At 44.9% G+C, this 27155-nt stretch overlaps 2 protein-coding genes, 1 long non-coding RNA gene and 1 other non-coding gene across 4 annotated transcripts; 1 reads left to right on the top strand and 3 right to left on the bottom strand.

The window, feature by feature from the left end:
- Positions 1–411: 411 nt before the first annotated feature.
- On the bottom strand, positions 412–12905 carry LOC147600502 (nesprin-3-like). Its single transcript, XM_086748303.1, has 8 exons — positions 12671–12905; positions 11920–12092; positions 11167–11476; positions 10192–10353; positions 9777–9926; positions 8406–8444; positions 6656–6872; positions 412–3006 (listed from the first exon to the last, which is right to left on the bottom strand). The coding sequence occupies exons 1-7, from the start codon at positions 12812–12814 to the stop codon at positions 6675–6677; spliced, it is 1176 nt and encodes a 391-aa protein (XP_086604429.1). The 5' UTR covers positions 12815–12905; the 3' UTR covers positions 412–3006; positions 6656–6674.
- A 3597-nt stretch (positions 12906–16502) lies between these two features.
- Positions 16503–19258, bottom strand: LOC147600500 (uncharacterized). The gene is made up of 2 exons (XR_015258729.1): positions 18372–19258; positions 16503–16993 (listed from the first exon to the last, which is right to left on the bottom strand). It is a non-coding gene; the product is annotated as an uncharacterized LOC147600500 (long non-coding RNA).
- On the bottom strand, positions 17265–17537 carry LOC147600501 (small Cajal body-specific RNA 13). The gene has a single exon (XR_015258841.1).
- A 144-nt stretch (positions 19259–19402) lies between the features above and the next one.
- Positions 19403–26723, top strand: GLRX5 (glutaredoxin 5). Its single transcript, XM_086749506.1, has 2 exons — positions 19403–19786; positions 25293–26723. Exons 1-2 carry the CDS (start codon positions 19474–19476, stop codon positions 25469–25471), a joined length of 492 nt encoding a protein of 163 aa, XP_086605632.1. The 5' UTR covers positions 19403–19473; the 3' UTR covers positions 25472–26723.
- The last annotated feature ends 432 nt before the right edge of the window (positions 26724–27155 follow it).

Genomic DNA, 27155 nt, shown 5'->3' with positions numbered 1-27155 from the left:
CAAAATACCTTGTACCTGTCACAGGAAGCTAACTGGATCGATGTCGCTTTCTGCTGGTATGAATACAATTATTTGCCTTGCAGGGGCCAGTCCCACTTTTGTCATGTTATTTATGATTTTTAAATACATTTGTGATAAATTAGGCTCGTTTCTAAGGTAAACAGTACTGGAGCCAAGCAGCTGTCTGTACATGTGCATGTTATCACAGCTGATATCAAGTCCAAGTCAGACTCCTTGTCTTGCCTGGACCTTTCCTGAACCTTTCTGGCTTGTTCCGGGAAATGCGGACCACTCTATTTTCTTATTAAAAATCTGGCTTTTTGAAAAGCTGAACTTATTTTTTCAATCCTTTCTTTTTGCAATTTCTGATTCAGAATACGGTAACAATCCTATTTTTCTAAACCACTGATTGCTTGTGTTGGGAAATGATATATTGGTGTATATTTTGTTCTACAGATTTCCATGTAGTTTTGAAACACTTTTTTTTTCAAAAATATCCTCCTATTTGCTAGAATTATCGGAAAAAGCTGTAAGCTTCTGTATACTGACTCTATGTAATTGTATAAAAATGCAGCTGCATAAAAAGACTGACTTTATTTTTTGTTTTAAATCGTTATAGCTGAGTCATCCTTACTGTTATGCCACGCAAGATGTACAGAAAGAAATCAGGTCACTGTTTCAAAAGGCTGGGCAGCATTATGTGACACTTTCTAAAAAATCTCGACTGGAAGTCGGGAGAATCGGCCCTAGAAATGCTGCCAGTTTGGGGCCTGACTCTATCGTTTATTCACACTGTTTGGGACCTTATGTCACAAATACTCCCATGAAATTCCATGGGAAATATGAAAAACAAGAGCCTATGATGTGTGAACAGCAGTGATAGAGTAAGGCCCTTGTCCAATGAAGAACAGGGCCTTTTCACTAGGGAAGAGGCTGTATTTTGAGTATTTCAGGACAACTTTTTGTCTTCTTTTCTGCACTGCGGACTCCTCCTGTGTATTCTGGATTTATTCCATAGCTGAAATGGCAACTTAAATCAGTTGAAGCCCCGTGCACAGATGAACATAATAGAAAGCTGCAGTGAAACATTGCAGAAAATGGCCTGATTTCATTCCAGAAAAATAGTTCAAGTAACTCACAGCCTTGGCTTCTGTGCACCTGTGAAGCACAGGCCCTTGCTTTGTACCTTGGTTGTGGTGTAACACAGAAGGATTTCTGCTCTTTGCCTGCAAAACACGGTCTATTCCTCAGCCCTGTCAGAGGCATAATATTTTCTCAAGTAAAAAAAAAAAAAAATCTGATTCCGATGGACTCATTGGGGAATTAAGGGGCAGCTGGCAGCTTCTGTGATCAGGCCACGTTATTCCAAAAGTTTATCCCTCGATGACAAGTAAAATGTGATGTGGCCTTGCTGTTTGCAAGTAGGATAAAGAAACTGGAAATTTGTCACCCCTGGCCCTAGCCTTCTGACTCTTCTGTGATGCTCCACTGTTACCAATGAGCTGTGTTGAATCAGATTATCAAACCAGAGTATTTTATTGCACTTGTCCTTTTTTGTAATGAAACTATCGTTGTAGTTGATGTTGCAGTTATAATGCAGAAAATAAACACATACGCATTTCTTTTTAAGGACTTTCAAATTATTCTAGGGAGTGGTTTCACATTTTTGCTGTGCTTGTTTCTTGCCATCAGAGTATTTGTACTGACTTAGGAACACCCAGAACAAGTGAAGCAAGGATAAATGTTCCTGCTGCCTGCCTCTGTGCTCACGTACCCCAGGACGAAGGTTGTGCTGAATGTACCTACATCACTCTGGCCCTGCAAGGTTTAAAAGAAAATGTTAGCTTTTCTGTAAGACTGTACATTTGTTTCAGTAGAATTCTGCTGGACCCAAAGAGGATGTGTATTTGCTAAATCACGTTACGATTCAGTATGAGTTCTTACGGCACTGGCCTCTGACGCTCTCTCTCTGGGGAGTTGCCCTCAATCCAAAACCTGCTATGACAAAGGGGATTTTTTTGAGGGCTTCGGATTTGAAGTTAACGCCCATCACATGCAGTGAGCGAGCAGCGTATTAGTCGAACCGCTGCTGATTTCTCTGAAGAGTAGTCACTGCAGCCTGCCTGTGCCGATGCACAGCTCTCATTAGCATCCCGGTAACTGCTGGTTTCTTTCCTGAATCTTTACGAGGCACATTTTGCCACGATCTCTGACACCGAAGGGCTCCACAGGCAGTTACTCCTGGAGGAGTGGAGAACCACTACAATTTTTTGGTGAACCCTGGGAAGGCTCAGCCAGCACTTCAACCTCCCGGTTCCCTAAATTCCTGCTGAGGTGGATGAGCAGAGGTGTTCCCACGGGGACTCAGCACAGCATCTCCAGCAGCGGGGTACTGCCCCTGCCACAGCATCAGGGTGCCACGCAGGTGACCCACCTCCACGCAGGGACCTTCATCCACTGGGCAGAAGTCTCAGGGGGTCAGGAGTCCCCCTGGGATGTTCAGCCTCCCCTTAGGCGCCTGCCTGTGGAAATGCTGGACGAGGCTTTGGGGTGGTTTCCTTCCAATCCAGAGCAAGTCCCAGCACAGAGCGGGGCCCCTCGGTCGATACTTCTCTGCTCAAATGGCCGCGCCAGCTGGCGTACCTGGCGTTTGGACGAGTATCTTCATTAGGGCGCCCATTGGGCTGTGTTAGCCGTGAGGCTGAATTGCAGGCTGGGGTGAAAGGTATGAAATGTCACTCAGAAAGGGCTAAATACTGAGAAAAGATAAATATTCACTCTCTCAGCCTGTTGCAGCTTGGCCCTGCACACTGACAGTGTGTCAGTGCGGGCAGTTCAATCGCCACACTACTTCTGACCACGTTGTGATATTTTTTATATCATTGCACAGGCAGGAACGAGTTTGATTCACTCTTGAGAAGAGTTCTCTGCAGTTCTTGCACGATGAATTCTTCCCCGATGGCTGATGCCTCAGTCATCCCATCTCTTCCTCCCATAACCGCTGGCCTGAATTCAGAGGCAAAAGTGAGTCTTGGGGACTGACCCTAACGCTTGCCTGCAAATGGGCTTTATGACTCACACCGAACAAGACACTCAAGAAGTTGTCGTAGTTCAGCCCCGATCGGACCAGACTACGCAGTCTCTCTCTCACTTCCCCCCACCTTCCGAGAAAACAGGGAGAGAAAATAGAAGGAAAAACGGCTCAAGGTTTGAGATAAGGACGGGGAGAAATCCTTAAAGTTACCGTCACGGGCAAAACAGACTCGACTTGGGGAAAACTATTCATTTATTACTACAAACAGCAGGATAATGAGACAGAGAACAAGATAACCTCCCTCCCTCCCTCTTCCCAAGCTTAACATTATCTCTACTACCTTCCGCTCCCGAGCGGCACGGGGGGAAGAGGGAATGGGGGTTGCGGTCAGTTCATCACACGTTGTTTCACGCCGCTGCTTCATGGTCGGGGGAAGAACTCCTCACATTCCTCCCCTGCTCCTTCGTGGGGTCCCTCCCACGGGCCACAGTCCTTCATGGAACTGCTCCGGCGTGGGTCATCTCTTCCACGGGTGCAGTCCCTCTAAAACAGCTGTCCCAGTGGGCCCTCCACGGGCCACAGCTGCCTTCAGGCATCCACCTCCCGCAGTGTGGGGTCCTTCACGGGCTCCAAGTGGATCTCTTCCCCTCCGTGGACCTCCATGGGCTGCAGGGGGACAACCTGCTCCACCATGGTCGTCACCACAGGCTGCAGGGGAATCTTGGCCAGGAGCCGCATTACTCCTCCCCCTCCTTCTGAATGGACCTTGGCGTCTGCAGCCGTTCCTCACAACAGGCTGGTAGATGTCTTTCAGGGGCCCAGTCGGCTGCCCGGCGGGAGGCCAGAGGGTGAGGCCTGCAAGGCCCATGAGGCTGCCCTCTCTGCCCCCCGCTCAGCTGCTTCACATCTCTTCTTCTTCTTTTTTTTTTCTGTTTTCCCCTTCTTAAATACGTTATCGCAGAGGCGTTATCACGGGACATTCTGCTACCAATCGGCTCGGCCTTGGCCAGCAGCGGGTCCGCCCTAGGCCCGGCCGAGTCCACTGAACAAAGGGGAGCGACTTCTAGCAGTTTCCTACAGAAGCTGCCACCTTAGGGCCCTCCTCACTAACAAAACCACGACAGAAGTAAAGTTCTGTACCGTCTTCTGTATTATGTTTCTTACTTTTCTAGCATTCTCCACCTGAGGATCTCCAGGGCTGCTGCAAGTTTAACTAATTCTCAACAGTCATCTGTGCATTAAGTTATTTTTGCTAATTACAGTTGAAATGCTATTGCCAGAGCAGAAGATGGCCATTCTTGAGCACCTCTCTACAACAGCACACAGGAGTTTCACTCAGGATTGTAAAAATAAATTGTAACTGCTGCAGTTCCTTGCATTCAATCATTTTCATTGTGGATGTTGATGTTCCACTTAAAAAATTTCAAATCTGGAAATAGTAAATGCTGAGTCATAAAAGCTGAGGAAATGGGTTGAATCCAGAGTGCAAGGCAGCGTTACAGTGTCTGATCTGCTGTCTCTGATAATACCCTCACAAGACATGGGTCTTTTGCTTTTTTTTTTTTCATTCCTGAACAAATGAATTACAGCATGTATGAAATCTCCAGAGGCCATCTGTGAGTGTAATTCATTTACCCACCGTATTATGGAACGGATTTTCCAGTGAGTTCAAAACTTGGGAAAGGTGGGGGAGGGAGTAGTGTGATGAGAAGGATCTGTGATCCAAATCTAAAATTAAAAATATTATTCAATTGTCATATTTGATGGATAAAGTGTCTGACACTCCAGGTGAAGCCATAGCAACTAGATAAATATGTTTAAAACATTTAATTTTGATCCATTAAGAATGAATTGGACCAGGGGCTTATCGACACTGAAATTAAGCAGACATTTCTAAGTTCCTAAACGCCCCTGATTTTGTTTAGCTTGGAAGAAATTTTGCTGTAGATAACTTGGAAGTGTAACGGGAAGTTGGAATTGGTGCACAAAGGAGCAGCTCTGACAGGTCAGGACCAGCAATTACCTCTCTTCTTCATCTGTTACCTTCCCTGATTTGCATTGGACCACACAAGGCCCCTCAGCAAACCTACAGACTTGGCTTCTGCTTTTAAACTGAAATTAGTACATTCATTTATGGCCATAACTGCTACAAAAATATTTTTATATACAAGGCGCTCTCAATATTTCTGTAGCACTGTTAACATTCAGTAATTGTAATTAGAAACACATCCTCATGAACAGCCAATTAGTTATGTGGCTGTAAAGCATCACATTTCCTCCCCGAGTAATACCAAGGGTGTCAGCAAAGTTACAGCAGGAATTAATTCAGCTCATGGCTTTATGGCTTTGTTAAAGAATTATTACTTCCTCTTTCAATCTCTCAACTACTAAATAATTTACCTGCACAACAGGTTTAATCATATTTTGAAACGTTTTTTGAAAACAACACTGAATATACCACATTGATACAAGTGGATACTGCAGGACAAGTTCCTCCTGCAGCACAGCCAGGATGGGAAAAGACACCGTTTCTTCTGTTAACTTTTTTTTTGCATGATTACTACTCTGGCTAAAGCCATGAGACAACAAGGCATAGCTCTGAGAAATGGCACAAAGTTTTAGGAATTACCTTTCTCTCAGGAGTCAACTAGGTAAAACACCACTAAGAATGGTTTCATCACAGTAAAGTGAGAATTGCTTTTACATTAAAAGGCAATGTTAAAATGTACATTCAAAAATTTGATAAATCAGGCATAAGGTTAGGTAAATAAAATACAAGTTGTCCTCATCTTAGAGTTTAGAGTATACAGAACTCTGTCCTTGCCTGTCTTTGGTACAACCAGATTACATCAGTTTAACAAAGCATTAAAATAAAATCATCTCAGGACCAAAAGCCAACAAATCCCAAAAATACACAAGCAAAAAAATCCCACTGCTTTTTACAGATAGGATCACTGATACAAGGTTTTATTCAGTGCTTACAGAAAATTAGGACCTGATTTTCAAAGCTCTCCTGCTATAGAGATACTAAAAAAAAATATTTTTTTTTCCTCAGCTTTCCTTCTACTATATTCTACCTTTCCTGATTCAGGTGGGCTGGAGACCACAGTAATTGGAAAAGAAAAATGGTAATAAATTCAAACATGATTCTACTCTACCTGCTCTCCAGTTTGCACTTTGGTGCATGCCCACATTTTCTCCTCCTTGCTCTGACTTCAGTTGTAAAGAACAAGAACCTCATTTTAAAAAACACCCAAAAAACCCCACAAGAAAACCATCATTCAGTATTCCTTGCTGAAAGATGGTAGAAACGGAAACATTAGAGGATTATCCTGAAACAGTGGATGAGTGAATGGTGGGTGTTAGTTTGACCACAGACGCACATTTTTATATAGATATATGTACATACATACACATTCATCATCTCTATATATACATTCTAAATATAATAATAAAATTTTGTAAAAATATGAATTTTGCTCAAATACCTGACTAATTACCTGGACTAATCTTATGTTGCATTTATGTGACCTATCCAGTTTATAAGATGGCCTTGTTAGGAGCCCTAAAATCTACACTTACAATTGCTAAAAACAAAGAGTGTGTCTTTCTGAGAGTCACCTCGGGCCGTGCCAAGAAGTCAGGTTGGAGGCGGGCCTGTGTATCTCAGCACCAGGTTGAAGGAGCGAGCAAAGTTGTTGGCCCGCATGCAGCTGTCGGTCTCCTCTGCCATGGGCAGGAGGAAGGCCAGGAGCAGGAGGAGCAAGAGAAGCAGTTGCAACGGTAGTGCTGCCCAGCACACTCGATGCAGGAATGAGCGTGTGTCTCCAGAGCGCTCCTGAAAAACACAAACCGAAGAGCAACTCAGAACAATAAAGGCCTGGGGAGGTACATTTCAGTGACATCAAACTGCCAGGCAGAGGGGCAGAACAACCCATGGTGTTTTCCTTTGCTTCCTTCATGTAAGAAGCCTCGAGTTTTCTCACTTTTACCCTTCCTGTTCTCCCTCACATCCAACTGTGGGGGGAGTGCGTGACCAGCTGTGAGCGGCTGAGCTGCTCATTAAATTTAACTGAATCCAGTTAAAAACATAGGAATACTCCACCAGTTTTAAATACACTCACAAGCAATGCGAGCTGTTCCAATAAATATATTTTGTACTTAAGAGCAATACTGTCAAGGATAAACTTTCCTGGGACTTCAGCAGTCACCATACGTCGTTTGAGTATCATTTGCATTTTACTGAATGACCAGGAGTACCGAACACTTAATGCTGAGCCGGACAGGCAAGAACAGAAGCTCTTTGGGGCTTTCAAGGAAGGCTGAACTGCAGCCAAAACTATTCAGGGGATGTGTGAGAACTACCTTAAATTGGTCAGGATTTTGCTGGGGAAAAATACTGGAGATGCTACTCCACATTGGAGTACCAGAGGAATATCTCATCGGCATGAGGAGAGTCTTGGAAATGGGATCAGAAATGCTGCTTGGATTTCATAAGAAACTGGCAGCATTTTGATTCCTTCAAGCTTCTCCTTCTCATCTCCTGTACTGCTTCTGTTTCTTATGCCATCACTTCCAAAAGAAAACCCTTCACAGGAGGAATTCTGCTGCTTACAACAGGGATTCGTCTAATAACATCAGACAAACCTCTTGACTTTCTCTGCTTTTCTGCATGAGAAAGAAGGTAGGCCGAATGATCCCAAGCCATTTTTTCAGAAGTGTCTAAAGAATTACAAGTCCCAGTTTCCAAATTGTTTTAGGCACTTGGGCCCTAAAATCTTTAGAGAGAGATTTGAGTTCTTCCTTAGTGTCCTTTGAAAAATGAAGTAAGTTACTATAGCATGTAGATGTCTACAAATTGAGTTCCCTTACTTCCCAGGAGATGGATATTTGGCTTCTAGAGAAACAGTAAGCATAGCTCAAAAGTAAAAACTCTGTAATATTTTTCCTTTTCAAATCTGGAGAGAATACTCCTTCTTGAAGAGAGGCTCTTAATAAGCAAATGAATCTCAAGAATCTTTGGAAAAGTTTAAGAGAGGTGGGCCTGGGCAAACCTCATGAAGTTCAACAAGGCCAAGTGCAAGGTCCTGCACGTGGGTCAGGGCAATCCCAAGCACAGACAGAGTCTCTGGGCAGAGAGTGGATCAAGAGCAGCCCTGAGGAGAAGGACTTGCGGGTACTAGTGGATGAGAAGCTCAACATGAGCCGGCAGGTTGAGTTGGAGCTGTCCCTGCTCGTTGCAGGGAGGTTGGACTGGATGACCTTTAAAAGTCCTTTCCAACTCAAACTATTCTATGATTCTAATTTAAAATAATTATCTGCAAAATGTCTGCTAAACAAGTTTTAGCTTAATGATAGGAAACTGTTGTACCTTTCTGAATTTGTCCAGTTCTTTCAAAGCTCCAGGACTCTGTTCAAAAGGGAAAAAAAAGCAATAAAAAAAGCACGGACTTGAGATGCCATTGAAGAGTGGAGCCTGTAAATGACCATTCACCTCACAGGGGACGTTTCTTTCAAATTCATGGTCACCTGGATAGAGTGAACCAGCAGGAGATCTTTTGTAATGAGCTTTTTAACACAGACTAGGCAGAAAGCTGAAAAGTTCTCAGCTTCTTGAGCATTTGCATCAGATGAGCAGTCCTCGCAGCAATAGCTTTGGCTTTCCTGACACCTAGTGTCTATATTTATGCTTACACAAGGTTTTGGTCAACGAAGCATAACTCATTACAATCAAAGGCAAAAAAAACCTCTTAGAAATATGCTCTTCATTAATAGAGGTCATGCTTACTCTCCATGCACTTGAAAGGATTTGTATTCTAAGTCAGCTTTGGATTTGAAGTCAAGGTTTCCCAAAGCAGAACATTTTCCAGTGCCTCAAATTTTAGGTGTTCGAGTTCAGATACCTTCCAAAGCACTTGCGTACAGAAAGGACCAAATGCACACCTGTTCAGTCTAATCCTCTGATCAAGGTATCTTGAACACAGAATGTAAGTAGTTCAGCTAGAAAAATCTCAGTTATGTATGTTTATGCTAGCAACATGGGAATATCTTTAGCATGCCTTGGAGGGTCTTAGAAATGAGGATGAATTCTGCCATCTTTAGCATGTCTGATATATAACAACTCAGTAACTTCTTAAACCATTTGGTTCTTGCATTAAAATACCTCTTCTTTATTTCATTCCAAATCCTTAGCCTGTAAAGACCATCTCAAAAAGGACCAGGTCCTTCTGTCCTTCTGAGTTCAGTCAGTGGCTGTTCTGATCACTGTCTCACAGCAGCAGACACAAATAAGGAACACTAAATATATTCTTACTGCAGGAACAGTTGAAAAAATAATTCAATGGAGAATGTTGTGTGGAGAAAGGGCAAAAAACTAGAAATCCATGGGCCCAGAACTAGGTGGACATCCAAAATATTCACACACACAAACACCTCCCAGTCCCCAACTGCATGCATCTTTGGCAACAGCCAAATGCTCTTCTCTTTGGAACTTTCCTTTTTGAGAACTATTCCTAGCATAGCTTACAACATTGCGCACGACTCTTACTTTAATACCGGAATATTTGTGCTTGTATTTATAAATATACGGCTATGTTTGTTCTGTCTTTGCTGGCATTCACTAAGGGAGGTGTTTAATTCAGCAGGCACACACATATACTCTTGAATTACAACCTGTAATGTGAAGAAACCTAAAAGAGCAACGGCAGAGATTAGCAACTGTGAATTGAGTGCTGTCACCTACCGGTGAACTCATGGACTCCTTCAGTTCAGATCTGAAGAGCATCCATCGGTAACGCAGGTCCTCCAGATCTTCAGAGTTTCCAATGACAGGATGGAGACGAAGAAGGTCCTCAAAGAGACGCTGACCTTTAGGCACACAAGACTGCAGCTTCTGCAGGCAAAGACAAGGTCAGCAGCAACTCAGAATTCAAGATGGCCCCACTTTGGAAGTCACTAGCCTGTGACTCGTGCTGCAGATGGGAGAACGCTATGTGCTAACAGGTTTAAGACCTGATACAACTCTTCTCCCCTACCCCACGTTACAATTCTTTGTGTAATTATTTCCTCTAGTACACCCTTGTGTGGTTTGAGAAACATATACGGGCATGGAGAAGACACAATCCTGGCTTCTTGTCAGAATGATATCGTTTAAGGACCTTCAGGGCCTTTAACTTGTCCTCTGCTGAAGACTTGGTTGCTTGTCCAGTGCAGCAGTTTAATCTTGCTGTCACACCATTCAGCCACGATTGAAACTGGTTGAATTTAGCGCTGTACCGCTCATGTTCCTTGGTTATCTTTTCAAGCAGTGTCACTCTGCTCTGTAACAAAAGACATCAGAAGCTGTGAGGACAGTGCTTATCTGGCCCTTTTTCCTTTACACTGCAACCCAGAAGTTATAAACAAGAATCCCCTTCCAGGAGCCCCAATAGCAGTTGCCCTCCACGGCAATTCACAGTTCACCTGAAGAAACAGGACACAAAAGTACAAATTCTGTGTCCAGGCTCTCCATGGCTACTGTCTGAGGAGACCAAGTGCAAGCTCCTCTCCAGTGAATTCCTAGCCTCTCTTTTCCAAAGCTTCCCATTCTCTCACTAGAAAAAGAAAATGAGACAGAAGTCTGTTCCTAGTTTTTGCTTTGGGAGACAAGCAGTTACGTTCCCCATGCTGGTTTCAAATAAAGACGAGCACACGACTGATTGACTTTACCCATCTCTCGAAAGGAGAGTAATAGAGACTCTGCTAGGGGCACGCAAATTGTTTCAAAGTGTTCATTTTTTTCAACAAGCTGTACAGAAAGTGACCATCCACTTCAAGGTATCCCTAGAAATCATACAGCCGAGGAACTTTCATACTGACTCAATTAGCAGGTCAGAAACTATCCTGCGGTGGTACCACAGACCCTGGAAGCAAAGTTAAGCTGATGGGAAGCAGGCTTCAATTCCCAAGTTACTGTGTGTGTACACTATAACCAACAATCCCTGATCCTACGAGGGCCTGCATATCATGAGTCGCCTCCCACCGGTCCAGTCTGGCACCCCTCACAACAAGGCTGAGCCACATTTGGTCTGACTGTTCTTGTTGGTCAGCTGAAGTGAAGAGATCTGAACACTGCCCACTCTTTACAGGCGTACCTGAGCTTCTTGCTTGAGTCCTTCGTATTCCAGCTTCATCTTCTTCTGAACGTCCTCATCAACGCTGGGGTCACCTACCCTCCTGAACAAGAAAGCAGCTTCCTCTAGCAGCCTTTCCAGCAGGACTGAGCGATCTAAGACATCGTTGAGCAGAATCTGAGCATGGCTCAGCTGCCGCTGCTTCTCTTTTAAGCCAAGCTGCAATTCAATGCCACGCTCCAAGGTCACCCTCACGTTGTGAATCCATGCATAAAACTCATCCTGGGCTTTGAGGTACTCGCTCCAGTGCACCCAGACCCACTCGATGCGGCTGTTGGGGAGAGCAAGAAGGATGAGTTAGATGAAAGTATGATGGGAGCAGTGGAGACTGGCAAGCTCAAAAGGCCTTCAAAGCAAAGGACAAGGTTCCCAGCAATTTCAGGCTGCTCTGACTTCAGAGGGTCCAGCTTCACTTCCCAAGTCCTCCCTGCTCTGGGGAGGAAATCTCCTGTACAAGGTCCCTGTGCCTGGCCACACTGATCATCCAAGACCATGAGGTGGGCTGGCTGTGAAGGAGGCAGACAGCACTGAGGTCCCACCGACCCTCTCTCCCCACACAGTCCCCCACACGCTCTGGGACTGGGATTAGCAGTGATCGCCATCTGCAGTGCAGACAGCAGGGAAAGGCAGGCAGCACTTTATGAAAGCACTGTGTGAGGCAACTGCCTCAACACACCAAAGAGCAGTCTTGTGCCAAGAGTACGTTTGTCTTACCTGTGGCAGTGAGTCATGTACATGGCTGTCTCTTCCCACAAGGCTTTAATGTCTTTGAGTTTAGATAGCACCTCGTGCTTCTTCTCCTCACTGATGCTGCAAAGAGCAGCATTTGCTTTCACCAGAATCAAGTCGAGTTTCAAGCTGCCTTCTGGTTCCAGCGCACGTATTTGCTATGAGAAAACAAAGACAGAAAGCATGAAAAGAAAGCAAGTGTAATTGTTGCCATTTAAACTTTGGTTTTACCCAGGAATCATGAAGTCCCTGCTGCAAAGCTTCTCCTGAACAGAAAATACGACCTTCTCTTCAGATTTGTTTATTCTTAAACACCCTAAAGGACTGAATTGCAAACCACATAGCACTTGAAAACATTTTAAGTTAGCTACAAAAACACGTCCAAAGACGTGAGCCAGACAGGGAAGCCGGGCCCAGAAAGGAGGCAGGAGGAGCAAGCAGGAGGTGGATATGGTACACACAGGAAAGGAGGACAGACACTTGTTATTCTTTAGAATGATGAATTTCTAAAATCAAGCAAGTTCCCATCCTCTTTTTCTACAATGGCTGTACATGTTTTGCAGATGGAAAAATTAGAAGGAATACTGATGTAAACCCATCCACATAGGACCACATTCAGGAAGCAGGGGCAGCTGATGGTTTCCTGATGGAAAACTCCAGACCTCACAGCAATAACTGCTGTAACCACAGCAGCAGTGACAGCAACCTCTGAACTGAAACATCACTCTTCCCTTACCTCAGTCTCTCTCAGTCTGGCTTCTAGGGCAGATTGAGGTCCCTTGGTGTTGTCAGTGATCCCCAGTCTCTCTTGGATGGCCTTCATCCAAGCTTCTGCATTCTCCACGCTACTGACAAATTCATCCAGTAGCTGCTGAGTCATTGCATCCACAGAAGCTGAAAGGGTGAGAAGCAGGGAAGGAGTTAGGTTTTGGTTAAGACCTAAACAGGAATGCCTTCCAGGCAACCTAAAGGAGCAAGGAAGAAATGCTAATGATGTTGTGGTTTTCCTTCCTAATGGCAATACCAAAAAATGTAGCAGTATCACGATTCAGTCAAGCTCAGAGAACACATTCACGCTGCAGCTTTCTCAAGGGACAATAGAGCAGGAAAGAGAAAGAAGGTGGGGAATTGTGGGAGGCTCCATGACAGTAACCAGATTTAATTCAGAGCTTCAAGTGAGATTAATCTGGAGTTTGTCGTGTATTCCAGATCGGTTATTTTCAGTGGGTTCCTGGATAGCTGTGTCCTTCTCCAACTATGACTGCTCTAGAACCGATGTCTCTGAACGATAATAACCCAACCCTCAGAAAAGAGCACACACCTCTTTGCAGCTGATAATCAACTCATTTTCACATTACCATTTCTCATTATATCCGGCAGCTGTAGGGGCACTGTCCGCTACAACTTCCCCTCTCACATGCATACATGTCTGGGCAAATAGTTTCTGAGTATGTGAGCGTAAGCTGTGGTGATTCCAGTTACGCTACTGTGACACAAAAACGCTGGTACATTTGCTGGATAGACTCCAACGAAGAGCGGCATTCATCTCCCAGGAGAGGTTTCTATTCTTGGCAACATCCGTATCATATTTAAAACTGGCTTCAGGACTCCAGTCGTGGAGTAGCCAAGACAGACCTTACGTTATCCTAGTCCTGATGCTTCCAAAGCGTAGAGGGAAATCAAAGGTGGTTAAGAAGCAGCATAAAACCTACTGTCCTCTAACATGAGGAGAACCCCACTCACACTCTGCCCTCATACTGCTCCCCTCTGAGCACAAGGATTTGCTGTCCAAAAACCACAGATACACAGATCCTCATCCCACACACTGGCATTCCATGAAAGCAGCCAACGCAGGAAGCCATCAAAAATGTTATGTCAATATTAAGATCACCGGTTTGCAAGGAAAGGGAAGAGCTTCATTACTCCAAGTGCCTGCGTAACATCGTTGACTGATTTTGACCAAGTAATTCCTACACCTAGCACCATACAGATGATTAAATTTAGCCCAGACCCTGACCCAGTGCCCAGGCGGATTTCATTGTAACCTTGTGGCCTGCAATACCTGACATGAGTCTGGGCTGTCTCGTGAGGCCGACTGTGTCCTGTCCTCCCTCCTTCCCCCACGCTGGGCAGAGAGGCTCTGGCTGAAGCAATCAGCTACAGGGTCAGAGAGTCTACAGCGAGTCTCAGAGCAATTTCTAGAACTCGCTGACCCTTAGCATCATAGAACCATAGAATCATAGTGTCATAGAACCTTAAGGTTGGAAGAGACCTCCAAGATCACCAAGTCGAACCATCAACAGAGCGAGAGCACCAACAGGAAAAGAATGGGTTTGCCCCGGACTGCAGAGGAAGAGATGTGTCTGGGCAGGGTATGCCACTCCTGGGCACACAAGGAAGGTGGACGGAGGAAACTCTCTCCCCTGAGCTCCCCTTACAGTCAGCAAAGGCAAACGAGCCTACTCTGAAAGGCAATCTAGAGCACATAAATGATGTTTCTGCTTTAGATCCTGCCATGATATCTCCAGTACAGAAAGCTCCCGTAGCCCTTCCTGGTGCTTTTAGTCTTAGCTATAGGGTACGTGAGGGTTGCCTGCATGGTCCTTGCTCCAGGACAGCTTCACAACTCACAAAGCAGAGTGTTACTACGAAGAGGCACACATTGAGATGTGTCACTAAGAAGCAAGCTTGAAGTCTAAGGAGTGTCTCGTTTAAAGGTCCACATTCAGGCTTCAACATGATCTTCCATTCCATTTGTTACGTGCGGGGCCCAGATATTTTTCCTCTGATCATTAGCCTGCCTTCTCTCTGCCAAAGGCATCCTTACACGATCTAAGTGAAATAAACTGCCTTACATCATGGAGATCACCCACCAGTTAAACTGACCTAGCTAACTTCACGAGTATTCTTCACTTCTGTAATTTATGAAACAGACTGCTGCATTTTAGAGCTAACACAAATATCCTCTTGGGCATACACTATAAAGGCATAAATATTATTTAATTACCCATCTAGTTCAGAAACAAACTTGCTCATAGGTCTCTTGGTTAGATCCAAACCGGCAAGTTACAGACAGTTCAGATTCCAAAATCTCAGCTTCCCATCGGAGCAGAGTTTCTATGCCAGTAAAACCCCCATAGCATTTCTAGATTTCTGCTGCTTGTGCACAACTTTGTCAAACTAGCACATCTTCAACATAAGCAGGAACTTTTCACCTAAATTGTGAATGCTAACGAAACATCTCTATCTGTCATAGTTTAGCCCTGATCAGGACCAGACCACACAGTCTCTCTCTCTCACTCCCCCCACCCTCCGAGAGAACAGGGAGACATAATATAAGAAAAAGGCTCGGGGTTTGAGATAAGAACAGGGAGAAAACCCTTAAAGTTACTGTTATGGGCAAAACAGACTCGACTTGGGGAAAACTATTCATTTATTGCTAAAAACAAAGCAGGATAATGAGACAGAGAACAAGATAACCTCCCTCCACCCCTCCCTCTTCAAGGGCTTAACATTATCTCTACTGCCTTTCCCCCTGAAGGGCACAGGGAGGAAGAGGGAATGGGGGTTTCCAGTCAGTTCATCACATGTCGTTTCACACCGCTGCTTCGTCGTCAGGGGAGGAACTCCTCACATTCCTCCCCTGCTCCATCATGGGGTCCCTCCCACGGGCTACATTCCCTGATGAACTGCTCTGACATGAGCCTGTTTTCCACGGGGTGCAGTACCTCCAAAAGAGCTGCCCCAGCACGGGCCCTCCACGGGCCACAGCCTCCTTCAGGCATCCCCCTGCCCCGGTGTGGGGTCCTCCACGGGCTGCAGGTGGATCTCCGTTCCTCCGTGGGCCTCCATGGGCTGCAGGGGCACAGCCGGCCTCACCATGGGCTGCACCACGGGCTGCAGGGGAATCTTGGCCAGGAGCAGCATTACTCCTCCTTCTCCTTCTTCACTGACCTTGGTGTCTGCAGCCCTTCCTCTCACAAGAAATTCTTCACAACAGGCTGGCAGACGCCTCTCAGGTTCTCTTCACATCTCATCTCCACTTCTTGCAGCCGGGATGGGTTGAGTCGGGCCCAGACGGCCGCCCAGCCGGGGCCAGAGGGTGAGGGCCACAAGGCCCACAAGGCTCGCGCCTCCCTCTCTCTGCCCCTGCTCAGCTTCTTCACATCTTCATTTCTTATTTTTTTATTTTTCCTCTTCTTAAATACACTATCACAGAGGCTTTATCAGGGAACATTCTGCCACCAGTTGGCTCGGCCTTGGCCAGCAGCGGGTCTGCCCTAGGCCTGTCTGAGTCCACTGAATAAACGGGGACGACTTCTAGCAGTTTCCTACAGAAGCTGCCACCGTAGCCCCCCCCCAACTAAATAAAACCAGAACAGTATCGCACACAAGTTTTAACTGTGCAGTCCAGAACTGTTGGTACCTTTTAAGCATTCTTAATGGTCTCAAAACTGAGAACACGTTGCTGCTGCCAGGTGTGGCCTTGATGGTATGCTGAAATTATTCACCTGGCACGCAGAACAGCTGGAGCTCACGCTGTCTCCCTAAAAAGCTTCAAGAGACAATAAAACTGCCTAAGCAGAGCTCAACTGTTAAGGCACAATAAGGGACTTCTCTTCCAGGCACTACCGCAAGTCAGAAAGGCACACAGATATCTGACATGGACACCAGGAGGTGTCCTGTTCTGATAAGCTGAAAGGACTTCTCTTCTGATCTCTCTCAACAGCTAATTTAGCCCTCCTCCTTTCAAAAACAACACAAGCAAAAAACTTTCTGCTGACAGTATCATTCTTAGATGTCTACCTTCCTGTGCACTGTATAAGAACCTCCAACCACCAACTTCTAACCAGTAATTCTGTTCAGCAGCTGAATGCCTGGAAGTAATCTGATTTGTGGCTGTGAGCGTTTAAGCCCAGTAGCTTGAACAGCGCAGCTTTCATCACTGTTTTCAAACTGAGCTGACAATAAGTCTCCTAACAGGAACATCAGCAAGAAGTCAGGAGTCTTACGGGAGTCCCATTAATATTTCTTCTGAACAGGTGATTTAAGCCATTATCTGGAAAATACAAGAAGTTTCACTTAGACTGACAGAAGACTGGATCAGGTTTCTAGCGTGCACCTGGGCTAACTGTTCTAGAAAAGTGTTTATCCACTAATAGCGTGCTGCATGTTCCATAATCCAAAAGCATCTCACTATATAAATATTAAACAGCATTCTGTTAAGCTTAATATTATCTCACAGGCCAATCTCACAAAACCGCAGTGACTAACTATAAATTCAGGTACTTTTATTTGTCCCAGGTACACAGACCACAGAGAAGCTTTCTAATTATAGCAGTTTTTCAGTGTTCAGCAGACGTTACTCTATTTGCTAAACAATATCAGACCGCATAATTGCTCTTACTGTTGACAGATCAATAATGACATGGGATGAGTCATTATCTCCGTGGCAACAGAATTGTAACTGCGAGAGGAATATTGCGCATGCTGCTGCTGCGACTCTTGCAGGCACGCCTCGGCTTCCTCACACAGGTGCTCTCTCTGCAAGCCTGGTACGCCCCAAGTACGAACAACCAAGGGCATCTCTTGGACTACAGAGGATTAAACTTCAACTGTGGTTACATTATTCTGGAAGGAGCACTTTATTACACTTCAATTTGATGTCCTTATTGCACTTTTTATTTTTTATGAATAGTCTCCTTGTAGGAATAGCTACAATGAAAGTCAGTTGGTTTTTCTTTTCATATTGAAAACCTTGCACCATGTTAATCACAATATACAGACCACAGAAAGCAATAGCTTTTCTGTGTCTTGATCAGCATCACCATGCCTGTCTTCTGATGTTCTGCTGAAAAAAACCAAAACATACCAACACAGAAAATGCACAGTGTCATCAAGAATACATGAACCTTGCCTTTAGATACGTAACAGAAAGTATTTCTTCATATATATATATTTATATATATATACACACACACTTTTAAATACTGTGGCACCACTTATTTTATATTCATAAGCTATTCACGTGGGATGAGAAATTGCAAGTTTGCCACAATTCCCTTTGGAATTTGTTCCAATTAAATTTAAGTAAAAGGCCACAGAAGCAACGCCTGAAGGTGGTTTCATATAAAATGATAAACAAGTTGTCACCTGAGCATCAACTCGACTCCACAAAGATCAAGAACTAAACACCAGTCTTCTGAATGCAGAAGACAAGCTGGTCTTGTTTGTAAGCTCTCGCATGAGCAGAACTGGGTGGAAAAAAATTCTCTTGCTTACAAATGCAAGTAATACGAATGGCTATCAGTATACAAAACGTCCAGATGCCAGAGCTGCGAGGTATACGAGTACGCAGAAACACACTTTGATTTGTTATTTGTGAGACACCGTGGATCGGTACAGACGAAATCTTTTCAACACTTTCTTCTACTTACAGGATGGACCTGGCTGCTGTAGGAAACCTCCACGCTCCACTCAAAGTTCTTGGAACGAATTCGGCATCTGCCCAGGAGCTCAAAGCTGGCTGCACGCACGGCCCTTTGCAGGACGTGTTCCAAACCCGGCGCTTCTCTCGCTGATGCGGGGCAGCTCTGCGCGTCTCCAGCACCAACCGCACAGGCAGCCAGCCCGCTTCCATCTCTCCCTCTTCCTGCCGCTCCTGCCAGCTGCTCCAGCGACAGACCAAGCGGCACAAAGCCGCCGGGCACTCGGGCTCCTCTCCTGCTACCAAAGCAAAGCGCGCCAGGAACCGCCGGTTTCTCGGTGCTGTAAGTCGCCAGCTTCACCCCGTTAAAAATCCACCCAAACCGGCGGCGCGAGTGCAGTCGCACAGGCCACCAGACCCAGCCAAAGCTACCGAGCAGAGAGGCCCGCCCCGCGCTCTGCCAGCCGCCCGCATAACGCCTCCTCCGCCCGCCTCCGCCGGCAGCACACGCGCCCACCGCTGCCACTCTCGCGCGCCGGTACGCGCGTGGCCACCGCAGAACGGCCCTGGGCGCAGGCAGCCGGTGCCCCCGGGCAGCCTGCCCCTCGGCAGCCGGGCTGCGGCCGGGAAAAGCAGCGCGGCCATCCCCCGCCGCCGGCCACGCACAAGGCGGCCGATGCCGCGCCCGGGCCCGCCCCACACGAGCCCGGCCGCCACCCGGAGGCGGAAGGAGCCACGCGCTCAGCCCGCGCCCCCAGGGCTTCCCGAGCAAAACACCGCACCGCGGAAGCCTGACCAATCGCGCCCGGGGAGTGGGCGGGGAGTATCAAATCACTTAGATTGACAAGACGCCTCCCAATGCAAGGGCAGCAGCGCAGTGCTCTCTACAAATAGGAAAGCAAGGTACCCTCAGGGTTGCTGGGTGGGACGAGGTTCGTTATGTCTTCACTGTACTGGCTGTCGGTGCTGATTGGCGGGTGGTTAGACCTATGTGGAGGAGAAGCTCGCCCGCGATCTTTCCCGCTCTCCGCCAATAGGCGGTCGGCGCTGGCTCAGGGTCGGCGGGGCGTAGCGGGGCCCAGCAGTGGGCGCGGGTGGGCGGTCGGAGAAGCATGAGGGGCGTCGTGCGAGCGGCCTGGCGGTTGGGTGCCGTCGCCGCGCGCGGCCGGGCCGGGCGGCCGCTGAGCCGGGCGGCGGCCGACGGCGGCGGGGCGGCCGAGAGTGGCGGCGGCGGCGGCGGCGGCTCGGGGTCGCGGGAGGCGGTGGAGCGGCTGGTGCGGGCGCACCCAGTGGTGGTGTTCATGAAGGGCAGCCCGTCGCAGCCCCTCTGCGGCTTCAGCAACGCCGTCGTACAGATCCTGCGCCTGCACGGCGTGGAGGACTACCGCGCCCACGACGTCCTGCAGGACCCCGACCTCCGCCAAGGTCAGCGCCGGGCCGGGGCAGGCGGCAGGGCCAGGGGAACCGGCTGCCGAGGGTCACCTTTCGGTGCCGCTCCCCGCCCCCCCCCCCCCCCCCCCCCCCAGCAGCCGGGGCTTGCACGCATCCTGAGCCGGTCCGCGGCTTCCCTTGGTGAAACGCCGCTGCTCGGGGGCAGAGCCAGAACCCCGAGGTACCGGATTCCCTGCCGGGAAGGCTGCGGCCTGTGTGACCCTCCTGGGGTGGGGGCTGCCTCTGGGCTGGTGGGGGCCGTTGGGGCAGCCGGCCCCACACCCTGCCGAGCCCCTGCCCCCGTGTCACCTGTGTGACTTGGTTTGGCTCACCTTTGCTTGCTTGCTTGAGTGGTTTTTTTGTTTGTTTGTTTGGTTGGGTTTTATAAGCAGGCCTACAGCCAGGGGCTTGAGAGTTTGTGGAATTTGAAACGTATCGCAGAGATGTGCTGTGGAGGTTGCTTTGGGTGGGCATCCCCGTTTGGTTCCTGTAGCTGTTACTGAGCCCAGGAATGTCTTGGTTATCTACAGAATGCAGTTACGCTTACGGGCCAACTCTTGGAGATCAGGCTTTTCATGCCAGGCTGCCTTGCCTAGTTAATAGATACAAAGCTCTGTTACAAGGGACCTAAGTAACTTCATTATCTAGTCAGATTTTTTTTTTCTTCCCTGTGAACAGTATGGTGAAACTTCATGAATGGCTTATACCACTGTATTCCCTGCTGGCACTGCCTGCTGGGTTCTTTTGATAAAGTACAAAATAATACTAATCATTTGCACAAGAAATATTTAGTAATAGTTTCACCGTTACTTCTTGAGTGGTAGGAGCTGTTCTGTGTAAGGTTGTTTGCTACTTGTAGAAAGCTAGTTCTCTCTTTTCCTAATGCTTTTCTTCCTTTTTTCCCTCCTCAATGTGCATAGCTGACTGTTAAGGTTTTATGTTGTTATTTGAGAAAGTACAACAAAAAAGCACATAGTAAGTAGTCTTGCAGGTGCATGACATTAACAGTTCTTGTCCAGAACACACTAAAATATGCTTTAAATCCACATACTGGGATGTATTGCATGACTTCCTTCTCCTGAGTTTTTGGTGTCGTCTGACTAAGTCAGTTATTATCAGCTTTCAGCCAAATGGCTCGTTTTCCTGATCCTTGCTTGCTTTTCAGTTCACAGGTATAATTGTATGGTGTCCAAACTTAAATACTGGAATTTGAGTGTGATGACATTTTTTTGTTAACAAACATTGGTTTTGTTCAAGTAAATCTTCTACTGCCTTTGGCAGGTGAGCAAATCATGATAGTTTTTGAAACTTTATTTACATATCTAAATTTGTTAAACTTATGGTTTACTAGAACAAACTCATAAACTGAAAAGGAGGGAACAAAACCTTGAAATCAAACCATCAGCATTTCACTTTTCATTGGTGGGGCTTTTGTGAGCCCTTGAACAGGCAATGCATTTGTCAGTTATAATCCCTGGGATCTTGACTGTGTAAATACATATAGTGTTTTCTTCCTGTGTAACAGGAACATCTCCTTTCTGAGCACAGCAAATGTTTCCTCCACATGAACTCCGGCTTGTGCTAGGTGATCCAAGAGGTCATTGCCCTCATGGCTACTTGAGCTTTAAATTGAAATTGGCGGTTTGATCTGGATTGTTTGGCTAAGCTGCGCTGAATGCAGTAACAGAGCGTACACTTGCACAATATCCTACTGGTTCCCAGGTGCTTAAATAAGTTGTTCTGTTCCTTTCCATGCACTGGCTTTGGCACTTGTCCGACTGCGTGGAGAGCCAGCTCGATTTATTAGCTGGATCACTGGGCGTGCAAGGTGAACTAGCCTGTTGTGCTGTGAGGTGAGTGCCAGAGCCCGCACCAGGGATATAGAGCCTTGAAGTGAAGAGTTGGAGAACAACACTGCAGTTTTTGAGGCCAGCGGGCTGTCTTATTGCTTCAACTGTGTTACCTACTGCACCGTAGAAAGCCAGTATATGCCTGCTTCTGTGGATAGCAGTCTCTGACAGAGGAGAGGGCAGGGCTTCTGGAAGCTGTAGCTCTGTCAGTCCCTCAGTGTGATTCAGCAGTAGCTCCCTGGAGCTGGCCTCAGGTGCTGAAAAGTTAACAGGCAACATGCAGCGCTTTCCGAAGCTAAAGATTGATCTGCGAGGAGATTACTGTATGTGAGCTGGTCACCAGCTTTGTATTCAGCTGAAGATAATTGAAATGTTTGTGTATATATATATATACATACTTATACCATTTGTAGTAGGAGCTGGCTGTTTGCAGAGATGGTGATTCAGGCATGTGTGAAGTGCTGGTTGGTTTCTTTCCTGTATCTGTCGAAACACCTTATTTTCAGGTTGTTATAGTTCAGCTGCTGAAACTTGCCTTGTGCTAAAATATGGCAAGCTGTAAAACCAAAGCAACTCCCCTACTTGCCTCTTCACCTAAAAGCGTTCCGATTGATGAAACCACATAGTTGTTGCAACTTCATGTGATTTATCTGAACTTTAGCCGAGGATATGCTTCTCTGATGCAGATCCTTCGTTATTAAAGCTAATTTGAGAGACCTCGGCGCTCTCTTGGACTGTGGTTCCATGGCTATTCAAATTTCTCGAAGTTGGCTCTGCCACAAGTGATCCTGCTCTCAGCTGATGGACAGTGTTTGGCTGCTTCAGGTCACTAAGGTGGCAAAGAAGCTTGGGATTACATACTGGAATGTGTGGTGGTGATTTAAACTGGTTTGAAGTGTTGTGGTAGTTCACCCTCAGATTACTTTCATTGTTGCTTTACCTTACCTTAAGTATGGGATGCTGCCAAGAGGGTGGTCTTGATCCTTCCTCCCACCCTTGGGCTAGCCTTCACTCAATCATGCTTGCATCAGTACTAATGATCTCCATGAAAATGTGTTACTTTTCTGGAGGAAGTGTGGTGGGAGTGAGAGTGATTGCATGGGTCAGTTCTTGATGTGGCACATTGTTCGTTAGTGCTAATGCTGGCAAGAGAGACTGAGAATTGGTAACTGGAGTTGGGGAAATGGGGTGGGAGTGCGCTAGGTGTGCTTTTTCTTAGCACTTTGCACTGATTCTGGTTTCACAGCCACCATACCGTGTGCTAGTTCAGCTGTCAAACTGCAAACCTCATCCGTGGAGTGTGGCTTTACAAAGCAAACAGTGGTTCAAAGCAGGAGCTGCAGCTTCTGAAGCGCAGTGGGAAGTGTTAATCCACAGGGAGCAGGGAAAGGAAATCCCTTGGGGTGTCCGTATTGCTGAAGGATTGATCACAGAAGCGCATCCTGAGTGCAGCAAGCATAGACCAGGCAAACATGCTTTAACACTGCTGAAACCGTATCAGTAACCGCTCAACTAAGCCAGGAGCTGGTGAGCCGGTTCTGGAGGTGTCAGTTTGTAATCTGGTGGAGCGCTGGCATGAAGGCATTTAAAGCAGCTTGTCCAACACATGACGTGCAGCATAGAGAGCAACTAAGCTTGTTTATATTCATATTTTTATCTGAAGTTGGATAGAACCTTGGAAGTACTGTCAGCACTTGTATGTCTGTGCAGTTGGGTCCTTGAAGAAAATATTTCTGTGAAAGAGTAATTGGTGTAAATATTACCCTGGAGTGCTTATTAGCAGTAGTCTTATGATGCAGAGCCCCTGGTTCTCTGCTCATGTTTATCATTACAATACTTTGACAAAAGCAAACCCTATTTTGTATCTGCAGTGACTCCTTTGAGTAGGGTTATCCTTAACATGCCTGAGTATTGGGACTCAATTTTTCATTTAATCCATTGTTATGGGTTAAAAGATTTTGGGACAGTTTGAACGCTTCTGAATGCTCAAAGGCCAAGGAGTGTTTAGGAAAAGTACTGCCAAACACAAGTTGACATCAGAGCTTATAATTTCTGCGAACTATATCTAAACCACTGATGTGTTAATGAAACGCTAACAAAGGAGTTACAGGTGATGGTGCTGGAGATGAGGTGAGATGGTTCTGGGTTCCTTTTGGCCTTGACTTATACGCCAAACTTGCTATTTTGGGCTTTTGAAGGATTGTTTGTCCATGCACAAGTTCTTAAGTAAAAATAAAATCTCCTAGCTGATACTGTACTTCATAGATAGGAACACTTTGTCACAACTTTTTTTTTTTTCCTAGATTACTGTTATTCTAGTGGATTTTTTTAAAACACACTGGTATTTGACTAAAGGGAATTATTAGCTCTCTTTCATCTTTTATGCATTAAAACTGTAATTCCATTGCATATTTATTTAAAAAGGAAGTGTTTTAAGCTCCAATAAAGTAAACATAATTTGCTAATATGGTTATTTTTTCTCACAGATATTTTGGGTTTTACCTCTATAATCTTCAGAAGTTAAAATGTTTTCTAAGGGGAAAGCAAATTCCCCTGTGTTTTCTGCTATACAGGCTTAGTATTTGCTGTTAGTACTTTGACAGCCTGTGCTAAAGCCCGTGCCCGCTAGCTTAGAGGCTTGGCTTCCGAGGTTGAATGGGCTCTGATGATCTGAAACGGCACCTCTATTGCCTGTAGGCTTAAATTTGCTATATGGGCTGTTGTGCCTTTGTAGAAAAATAATAGGTATTGCATATTGAAAGATGTATTAAAATGTGGAATTCAAAACTTGATACCTAAGCAAGTGCTGGTGGACTTGGTATAAGAGCATGCAGATGTAAAATTTAACTTATTTCCTCTACTACGGAAATAATGGCTTTGTTTGAAGCGTCATTTAAAAGCTAGCAAGTTATTTATAATAGTTCTTCTGTATTATTTTTTTCATTATATCTTTCAGTCCAAGTTGGGATTCAATTTATACTAGCTGATCAGTTAATATTTTTGGATGGTCCTACATTTGTCTTCTATGAAGTACAATTTTAAACTGTAATAGTGGACTTCGTAATTGTGACTTGAGCTCTGTTTTGTTTAGTGAGTACTTTTAAGAGACTTCAGCCTTTGTGCCCCTCCCGTGGGCTGTAAGGTCTGGCAGTGAAAGATAAAGCAATTTGAAATGAGGGGAGAGTGTGTCTTGCAATTGAAATTGCTGTAGTTAGTATAACTGTATGAATTCAGTAAGAACATAAAATAATTTAAAGTGCTTTTGGGGAATACAAAGGCTAACTGAACGTAAACAGTTCTCAATGTTTTTAAGACTTCTCATTTCCTTAATTGATTGAAAAATTTGCTTGTTTCCTGGAAGGGAAAAGAGACGCTACACTTTTGCAGCTTCTGTTTGAAGTGAGTATAGGAGCTGACTCTGTATCTTTCAACCCACATCTTTGAGCTGGAATGAGAACCAAACCTAACTTTAATATGTTTTTTCTGATAGTGCTTCTGTTACATAGAGACATTTTTGCCTCAATGGGAAAGAAATTAAAATATCAGTAGTTCTTTCAGGCTGAAGCAATATATTCTGTTTAAAAACCCATTCTATTTAAAGAGAAGAGAAAACCTTTTAATACTTTTTTTTTCTTTTTTCTCTTATGCAGGAATAAAAAACTACTCTAACTGGCCTACCATCCCACAAGTATACCTCAATGGTGAATTTGTTGGTGGTTGTGATATACTCCTCCAGATGCATCAGAATGGAGATCTTGTAGAAGAGCTGAAGAAGTTAGGAATCCGTTCAGCACTTCTGGATGCAGAAAAAGACCAAGACAAAAAGTAAAACAAGGAAAAAAAAATATGCTATGACAGGAATAAAGCAAATCTTCGATAAGAACTTGTTACCAGTAAAGCCTTATGTACTTTAGCTCAAAGAAGGCATCTTTTTGAACTGACACTAAGATTTATCTGTGAATGTCTGTTAGCTCATGGTAAATGTAGTGATCTTGGTATTTTGATTTATGGATATTGTGAAGATTTGAATATAACCACTGCACTGTAAAGCACACATTTGTGGAAATTGTGTTTTTAAAAAAAAAAGAAAAACAAAAAAAAAGCTTACTTCTAAAGGCATTCACTTCTTGATTGAGGCGGGAGTAAACCAAAAGAACTAATATTTTTATGGATTTTGAATGTGTGTTTGTCTGTTCTTTGATATATGAACCTGTGCAAACACTGTTTGCATTCCCTTACTCCTGTTGAAAAAGTGTTAAGTAATAGCGCATCTATTTTGCTGTATAACTCCTGATGATAAGACTTCCTGAGAGCCTGTAAAAATTCTGTAACCACATATGATATAGAAGAAAAATAATCTTCAAACAATATAGAAGAAAAAAGATTATATGAGAGTGCATGAAGTAGCCTTTATTCCAAAGGGTAAAAATAAACAGACTTGTACAAATACATGAATAATGGTCATTATTACTTTGTAACATTCTGATGGCTTTTAAAAGATTGCTAAGAATTGTGCCTAAAGATTTTATAAAACCTTTTCTACCTCTTACAAAGCAGCTTTTCTCTCTGCTTATATACTTTGTGTATTGGAGTTCTATGTTAGTGCTAAAATGCGGAAATTACTTAAGGCTTCAGTATTCTAGCTTGAAATAGTACAGGAGAATACTTCAGCTACTATGGTAATCTTGTATTATTTGCTAGTTACTAGGTTATCTTTTTGTATTTGTTATATTTCAACTTATTTTCTCCTGACTGCTGTGGTTCAAAGAATATGGTCTTCAAACGTGGAATTAATAGATGAAATGTTTCATATAGATAAGATGAGTGCAGCAGAGAGGCCACTGAATAGATAAATATTGCTTTGTGGAAAGTCTCTGAAGTCTTCAATGCCTATCTAACCACATTTCCCTAAGTTATAGCAAATTATAATAACCGGTGTAGCTTCAGCTGTATAGTAGTCCTGCTAAGGTTAAAAGTTAACCAAGCTGTTTCTAAATGCAGTTCACTTTTATTAATATAAACCAGTTTGCATGTGAATTAGGCAAATGATTTGAAATAAACTGTATTTTATGTTGATTGTCTGCAATAGTTCCTTTTCATTTTAATTGACTACTCTAAGAAACTGATACTACCCTTGATTTGAAATCTAAAATATTTTCTACTGCATGGGATAGAAAATGTGTTTTAGAGAAAGGAAAAATTATGAGTGGTCATTGGAAGAGGAAGTGAGAACTGGAACTTGTAGACAAGAGGGATTTGATGGAAGTTCCAGTTCTAAATCTCTCCTATCCACTTGAGCAAGCTGTCCAGTGGAGAAACTATACGGCTACATTCTTCACAGAATTTACCAAATTGGTTAGAGTAAGCTTACTGTGTAGTTTTAATGCAATCAGCATCACCAGGATTAAATACAGTGTCTACATGCTCAGTGTATCCACTTGTTCATCGCAGCTGCCCGGTACTGGTAGAGGTGGCTGAAGGACTGCCGAGTGTGAATAAGTTACATGCAGAGG

The sequence above is a fragment of the Chlamydotis macqueenii genome, chromosome 5, assembly GCF_036417535.1.
Source record: "Chlamydotis macqueenii isolate bChlMac1 chromosome 5, bChlMac1.mat, whole genome shotgun sequence".
Lineage (NCBI taxonomy): Eukaryota > Metazoa > Chordata > Aves > Otidiformes > Otididae > Chlamydotis > Chlamydotis macqueenii.
This window is presented reverse-complemented; position numbering and strand designations above follow the sequence as displayed.

Excerpts from the sequence above, each read along its gene's own strand:
- LOC147600502 (XM_086748303.1), bottom strand. The coding sequence starts at position 12,814 with ATGACTCAGCAGCTACTGGATGAATTTGTCAGTAGCGTGGAGAATGCA. Across the intron at positions 10,354-11,166 it reads GACTCAAGCAAGAAGCTCAG|AGCAGAGTGACACTGCTTGA; the intron begins GTACGCCTGTAA and ends CTTTTGTTACAG. Across the intron at positions 9,927-10,191 it reads ACAAGTTAAAGGCCCTGAAG|AAGCTGCAGTCTTGTGTGCC; the intron begins GTCCTTAAACGA and ends CTTTGCCTGCAG.
- GLRX5 (XM_086749506.1), top strand. The coding sequence starts at position 19,474 with ATGAGGGGCGTCGTGCGAGCGGCCTGGCGGTTGGGTGCCGTCGCCGCG. Across the intron at positions 19,787-25,292 it reads GGACCCCGACCTCCGCCAAG|GAATAAAAAACTACTCTAAC; the intron begins GTCAGCGCCGGG and ends TCTCTTATGCAG.